Source organism: Poecilia reticulata, linkage group LG17 (assembly GCF_000633615.1).
Source record: "Poecilia reticulata strain Guanapo linkage group LG17, Guppy_female_1.0+MT, whole genome shotgun sequence".
Classification (NCBI taxonomy): Eukaryota; Metazoa; Chordata; class Actinopteri; order Cyprinodontiformes; family Poeciliidae; genus Poecilia; species Poecilia reticulata.
In genome coordinates this window covers 29,549,313-29,557,110 of record NC_024347.1, presented here as the reverse complement: position 1 = coordinate 29,557,110, position 7,798 = coordinate 29,549,313, and the positions used below count along the sequence as shown (strand labels likewise).

The window sequence follows — 7,798 nt, the reverse complement described above, 5'->3', positions numbered from 1 at the left end:
AGGAAGAGCTCGATGCTCAGCGCAGAATGATGGGGATCGACTGGAAACCACAAATTAAACTACACAGAGCCGGTTCGGAGCTGCAGAGACAAAGTTCTGGTAGGTCTGGATAAAGGTGCTGATGTTTTCACAACAGACAGAGATCCGTCAGCGGCGATAGTTGATTCAGCTCCAGTTGCTGCTAAACAGGGCTGAACAGGAAGTGATTTAGCTGCTAGCTCTGATGCTACAGAGGCTAGCACAAACGTGTTTATAAGTCATTCGTTAATATCTCCAGTTATTAGTTCTGGAAATTTGGAATACAACGTGTAAACTCTTCATTTATAATCTCATTCGTAATTTTGTAAATCAGAGTAGTGGAGAGTGTTATGAAGGAGACGCAACATGAGCTGTTTTTTGGTCTTAAAGGCATAGAAGGCCTGTCACGAACGAAGCTGAAGTTAGTTTCGATTTCTAGCTTCCAATAGCTAAAGGGCGATTCCACTTAATTTTTCATTACCTTCCGCATCATTAATTGACTGTAGTTCAAAATCTACTATACCTAGACACTTCAAACCTGGACTAGATTATTCTGCTCTAATAGCAGAATATATAAAACCATGTTTGGGATTTGTGAAACCTTTTTCTGATTTGTGAAAAATCAAGAAAGTTAGATTTTCAAAACAAATTTGGCATCTGGATCACATAAGAAATGATACTGAAAACTACAATCCTGGAGTGGATTATTTGAATTTACCTGGCTTTAGATTTTGAGCAGAATGAAACAAAAAATGAAAACAGGCTATTCACTATTGTTATGAAATGTCCTTGCTTAAAAAMTAACAAATGTCAAACTTCAAACTTGGAAAAGTTTTATTTCACGGCTTTTCCTTAATTGTTGTTCTTTGCACGCCTCTCTATTTCTGCTCTAATCTGCATCAGAAGTGCTTCTCTTTCGCTGCAACAAAGAAACGTTGTTATGAATCACTCAAACTATTTTGCTATATTCATACGTGATATTTTTATACTCTTATTCCCTTTAATTCTCTTACCTCTCCTCCATTTGGCTATGCTCCCCTTTTTGCACTGCCTCTCCCCTGTTTAGTCCCTTTTTTTCCCAATGCCTTTATCGATACCTGCATTAAATCAACATATTTAATTAGTAAAACAGCAGTTTTAGTAATGAAAGAGGTGCCAGAAAATGAGGAAAATCGAACTTTATTGAGTTTTCACAAATCAGAAAAAGTTTTCACTAATCCCAAACATGGTTTTAAATATTCAGCTTGAAGAGCAGAATAATCTAGTCCAGGTTTGTTTCAAGTGTGTATGAGTTGTAGATTTTTAATTAGAGCAGTTTTAGTAATGACAGAGGTGCCAAAAAATGTGGAAAATCTAACTTTATTGAGTTTTCACAAATCAGAACAAGTTTTCACAAATCCCAAGCATGGTTTTAAATATTCTGCTATTGGAGCAGAATAATCTAGTCCAGGTTTGAAGTGTCTATGAGTTGTAGTTTTTTTATTAGGACAGTTTTAGTAATGACAGAGGTGCCAAAATATGTTGAAAATCGACCTTTATTGAAGTTTCACAAATCAGATTTCTGATTCTGATTTTCTTACCTCTCCAAATGGAGGAGAGGTAAGAGAATTAAAGGGAATAAGAGTATAAAAACATCACATATGAATATAGTAAAATAGTTTAAGTGATTCATGACAACGTTTCTTTGTTGCAGCGAAAGAGAAGCACTTCTGATGCAGATTAAAGCAGAAATGGAGAGGCGTGCAAAGAACAACAATTAAGCAAAAGCCGTGAAATAAAACTTTTCCAAGTTTGAAGTTTGACATTTGTTATTTTTTAAGCAAGGACATTTCATAACAATAGTGAAAAACCTGTTTTCATTTTTTGTTTCATTCTGCTCAAAATCTTTAATAAAGCCAGGTAAATTCAAATAATAGGATTGTAGTTTTCAGTATAATTTCTAATGTGATCCAGATGCCAAAAATGTTTTGAAAATCTTAACTTTCTTGATTTTTCACAAATCAGAAAAAGGTTTCACAAATCCCAAACATGGTTTTAAATATTCTGCTATTGGAGCAGAATAATCTAGTCCAGGTTTAAAGTGTCTGAGTTGTAGATTTTTAATTAGAACAGTTTTAGTAATGAAAGAGGTGCCAAAAAATGATGAAAATCGAATTTTAATAAGTTTTCACAAATCAGAAAAAATTTTCACAAATCCCAAACATGGTTTTAAATATTCTACTATTAGAGCAGAATAATCTAGTCCAGGTTTGAAGTGTCTAGGTGTTGTAGATTTTGAACTACAGTCGATTAATGATGCGGAAGGTAGTGAAAAATTAAGTGGAATCACCCTTTAGCTATTGGAAGCTAGAAATCGAAATCAACTTCAGCTTGAAGTTCTGTCACGATAACAAATTTTGCTGAGCGATTAATGGTCTCAGAAATTATTGAGGTAAACGATACTATTGTTTGAAGACCTTTTACACTGATTTAATGGAAGTTACATAAAAATGCAAGAAATAACCTACCAAAAATAGATGCACATTATTTTCAAAATAACATTTGACACTGGAACTGGTAAACAAAACAACCAAAAGCAAAAATAAAATAAACTTTCAGTCGACGAAGCTGAAGTTTGTTTCCGATTCCAGGTTCTGATTCGGGAAATGGCTAAAGGGCGAATCCACCTAATTTTTTCACTACCTTCCACATCTTTAATCGACTCTAGTTTAAAAACTACAAAACCTAGACTCTTCAAACCTCGACTGTATTATTCTGTTCCAATATCAGAATGTTTTGTGCCCATTGTTGGATACAAAACGGCATGATTGAACCCAATCAAATCCGTTAGGAAGAAACGATAAGTCAATAAATGAAAATGAGGTCGGTACTTTAATTTATCGTACAATTAATTGATTTATTGTTTATCGCGACAGGCCTACACAGAACAAAGGAATGAAACAAATAAGGGCAATATTGTTTCTTACATTAAGTGAGCCATGGAGCTGCAGGTTCACAGCCTTGTTATAGCAGAGCAAAGCTGTGATCCTCTCTCTTCAGCTGAAGCTAAAGTGCTACATCTTCATTTTTAATTCATTGTTAAAAGTAAAAAAAATAATAAAATTTGTATAAAGCACCAGTTAGTTATGGTATTGGTAATAATAATATTAATAATAATTTAGTGTTATCCCTGCAGTTCAGGGACCCAGACCAGTTCTACTGGGAGACTGACAAACTGTCAAAGTAGAAACATGCTTTTCTCCAGATTTACATTTCTCAGATGTGTTTAATGAAATAAAAAAAACACAAGCCATTTCTCTTTAGTTTGAGAAATGGCTTAAAGAAACAAGCCTCTGTGTCTCATCCCATTTATCATCCAGAGAACCGAAAAGCCATGTTTTACTGATTAAAGCCCGACACAGTCTGATCAACTTTAAATGTGAGGTCACAAGTGAGATTAAAAACAAAACGTATTGTCTTAATATAGGTTGAGTTCTATACTTTATAAAAAATTGTATGAATCTGTATTTCTGGATTAAAATCTTTTGAACATTTTTGCCACAGCTCCAAATTAGTGTGGAGGACACTTTACCTGCTTTTCAGTTAAACTCTTCAAGCTAATTTTAGATGAACCACATGATGCCTACAGACCAGAATCTCCATGGAAAACTAGCCTGATCCATGAGATGGTCATCAATTAAATTATATTAATGATGTCATTCTTTGTTCCCACAGACCTCCAACAGCTAAGTGTCTCAAATGAGGAGGAAGCTCCTGCCATTCAACAAGTCTGGAGCCTGGCAAGTAGGTCCAGTCAGGACCAGAAAAAACATCAGTGGACTGAAACGGATCAGATGGAACCAGAACCTACACTGTTTAAACATGAGGAAATGGAATATCCACTAACATATGTAATAAAAGAGGAACTAAATTCTTCAGTGCTTCAACATGAACAGCAGCCACCAGAACATTTACCAACTGGGCAGGATCAGAAGGACCTCTGCAGCAGTCAGGAGGGAGAGCAGCTTGTCCAGAAGCATTTTGTTGCTTTGATTGAGACTTCTACTCTTCAGGAAGATGATATGAGTGAAGAAGAGACAAGAACAGAGCAGCTTTCCCTTCATATCTCTGCAGTGGTTGAGAGCAAAGATCAGGAAGGAAGCAGCTCCTCAGTGTCAGAGAGTCAGTCTGATACTGGCACAAAGAAAATATCTTTCAAATGTGACATTTGTGGGAGATGTTACACACAACACCGTAACTTGAAAACCCATTACAGAACCCACACTGGTGAGGGACTTTTTTCATGTGAAACATGCGGAAAAAGTTTCTCTATAATGAGAAATTTAAATCGTCACAAGAGAACCCATACAGGTGAGAGGCCTTTTTCATGTCAAATATGTGGAAATAGTTTCTCTCAAAGTAGTCATTTAAAGGTCCACAAGAGAATTCATACAGGTGAGAAACCTTTTTCGTGCCAGATATGTGGAAAGAGTTTCTGTCAAATTAGTATTTTAAATCGTCACAAGACAATTCATACAGGTGAGAGACCTTTTTCATGCCGGATATGTGGAAAGAGTTTCTCTCGAATTGGTGATTTAAAGGAACACATAATTGGAATACATACACGTGAGAGGCCTTTCTCATGCCAGTTATGCGGAAAGCTTTTCTCTCGAATTAGGTATTTAAATCGTCACAAGACAATTCATACAGGTGAGAAGCCTTTTTCATGCCAGTCTTGTGAGAAAAGCTTCAATCGAAGGGATAATTGGATCATTCACATGAAAACCCATAAAGGTCAGGGGCCACTTTGAAGCCAAACCTGTGAAACCATCCATCCATCCATCCATCCATTTTCTTCCGCTCATCCGTGGTCGGGTCACGGGGGCAGGAGCTTAAGAAGGGAGGCCCAGACTTCCCTCTCCCTAGCCACTTGTTCCAGTTTCTCTGGGGGAACTCCAAGGCATACCCAGGCCAGCCAAGAATCATAGTCCCTCCAGCGTGTCCTGGGTCTTCCCCGAGGCCTCCTCCCGATGGGACATGCCCAGAACATCTCACCAGGGAGGTGTCCAGGAGGCATCCTAACCAGAAGCCAACTGGCTCTTCTCGACATGAAGGAGCAGCGGCTCTACTCTGAGTCCCTCTCTCTAAGGGAGAGCCCAGCCACCCGACGGAGAAAACCTGTTTTGGTCACTTGTACGCGGACCTCGTTCTTTCGGTCATGACCCAAAGCTCAAAGTAGGAACGTAGATCGACCGGTAAATCGAGAGCTTTGCTTTTTGGCTCAGCTCTCTTTACCACGACGGACCGGTACAGCGCCTGTTTCACTGCAGACGTTGCACCAGTCCGCCTGTCGATCTCCTGAAATATGGAGAAAATGGCATTCTTTCATGCTGGTAAACTGAATTTCCACAGGAAACGATTACATAAATGTGAGAATTGGTCATTAACTTACAGATTCACTGTAATAAATATTAAACTCTGTCTTGAATAATTTTACTTTGCAAAACATTAGACCCTCACCTATTTTTGGTTGTTCATTTATGGATTTTTTTTCGGCAAATTTTGTGAAATTTGATAAAGAATATTTAGAATATTCAAAACCAGTTCAACTGGTTTGGAAGCGGATATATTGAAGCTACTTGACATACTACTGGCTGACTTGTCCAAAGTAGCCAATCAGGACGCTTTCAGCATCCTCAGATTTCCATGATGGGCATCTCCAAGACAAATGTTTGTCATGAGTAACATACCAACTTTTCATGCTTTGTTGAAGAATTTCATGTATAAATTTATGTGCCACTTGGATGTATCAAACACCTTAATGAAAGCTTTGACAAATACAACATATAGTGATATTATATAAAGATATTTTAACTATTGGAATAATCGTTTATCTGCTTTGTGATGTTTTTTTGTTTCTTATACTTAATGATCTGTGTATTTTATTTTTTAAAATATCACAGAATACAAAATATGGGGTTGATAGTAATATTTGTGTGGATTCCAGCACATATTGGAGTAGAAGGAAATGACAGGGCAGATAAAATGGTAATTTAAAATCCTACTAGTTTTACAGAGGAGAGAGTTTGAAAGTATTAAGGAAAAGATTAATTTATTAGAAATTTTGAGGAAGAATTTGGGTGGTATACATATACAAATAGTAATTTAATTTTTAAAGACAAGTAACTTATTTCATAAAATTTGATTATAAAATTTGATTAGTAAGTGTTTGTACACATCATAAATGTGTATGATAAACAGATGGATAGTGCACAAAATTAAATGCAAGTTTAATTTAGTGTGCGCGCGTGTATGTGTGGTTCACAAACCACACTCCATACCAGTAGGTGGCGGTAATGGCACTAAAGGTTTTTGCCAACCGCCAGTAAAACCAAGAAGAAGTATTTCCCTCTTCTCCCTCCTCTTCGTCGCCTGCATAGACATAATATAAGAATAGACGCCTCATGGACCGCTCTCGCCTACATTCTCCGACGAGATTGAGGGCGGCCATCTTGAAGCGATGACGTATCAGCGCATTTAATCGATCATAACACGCGTTTTTTTTTCTGGAAACCATGGGTGAAAGTAAGGGGGGTACGGCAGGGTACTGCGTACCCCTAAACGATTTAGCGGGTGTACGCAGTACCTGCAAGAGAGGGGAGCGGCTGTCAGCTGTAAAAAATCTATGGGTTCACTGTGCAGCTTCACCCACTAATCAGCCGTGACTGATTAGTTTTTCAAGAACAGTCTAAAACATGACTTAATCAGTTAATAAATAACTTTTTTCCCATTTCATATTGTTTCTAAACTGTTCATGCTTTGCTAGAGCAGCGGTGCAACACACCAATAGCGGAAGGCTTTGAGTCGATCTCGGCATTAAGTTGTACTGAACGCCGCCAGGACGCTCAGACCAGCACGTTCTCATCTGGCTCGCTTAAAATGTTCGTAACTTTATGAAAGAACAACAAAAGCAAAAAATCAACAAAACATGTTCAAATTAATGACCCAACGAACAATCTCAGTAATTATTGTTTCAACAAGGTGTTGCGCAATTCTGTGCGTTTCGGTTCCATTACCAAAATAAGTAGCAGAGCAGGAGTTTAAATCACCGCTGTGTTCATGAGAGGTTTGTTAAAGATCGCAAAATAAATATCAAGCTTTCAAACCTAATATCGTAACGGACTGAATGTTATATTTTTAACGTAATCTCGGGTCGGCTTGTGGAGCGCAGGCGGTTGCCATGGCAACGGGTGTGCTTAAATGACAGAGAAAGGGTGCGAGTGGTTTAGAGTTGATCACCTGTTCAGGTTGTTTTACCTTTGCTGTAGCGCATCACAGCCGCTGTAATTTCTGAACGTTCAATAAACGAAAAACTTGAACTAATTACCTCGTTCTTTACAAACATCAAACATGGTATACATTTTTCATTAAGTTTTTAACAAACAAATGGCTTCTACCGCGATAATTATGTGAAATTAAATCAATTGTTTAATTTAAAAAAATTGTTTGGTGCTGTCGGGCTCAGAGTCTGAGAGGATTTTTCTGTATCAAACAATTTTGTTTTTTGCCTCTTATTTAATGGAAATATGTTGATGTTGATGAGACTTTCTCCAAAATAATAACCTTTTTCAATCTTTATAGCTCCACTATTGAAAATGAGGCTCTAACATTCACAAATGACAGTGAAATAAAATCCAGTCCAGCATCGGGTTTGAGGTGATTCCTCTGGAATCTGTTGGAGGAAAAACATCCCAACTTCAGAAGATGAGCTTTAACCTAACAGAGCTCTGTGGTTCCTCCT

General features: G+C 37.5%; 2 protein-coding genes across 2 annotated transcripts in view; both read left to right on the top strand.

Annotated features, from left to right (window-relative positions):
- The window catches only part of LOC103479986 (zinc finger protein 679-like), a 23,845-nt gene that overhangs the window by 10,995 nt on the left and 5,052 nt on the right, over positions 1–7,798 (top strand). The window lies entirely within an intron of this gene.
- Positions 3,708–6,484, top strand: LOC108167077 (zinc finger protein 239-like). The gene has a single exon (XM_017309946.1). It carries the CDS (start codon positions 3,708–3,710, stop codon positions 4,806–4,808), a length of 1,101 nt encoding a protein of 366 aa, XP_017165435.1. The 3' UTR covers positions 4,809–6,484.

What these genes read in the sequence shown, in the direction of transcription:
- LOC108167077 (XM_017309946.1), top strand. Translation starts at nt 3,708, where the DNA reads ATGATGTCATTCTTTGTTCCCACAGACCTCCAACAGCTAAGTGTCTCA.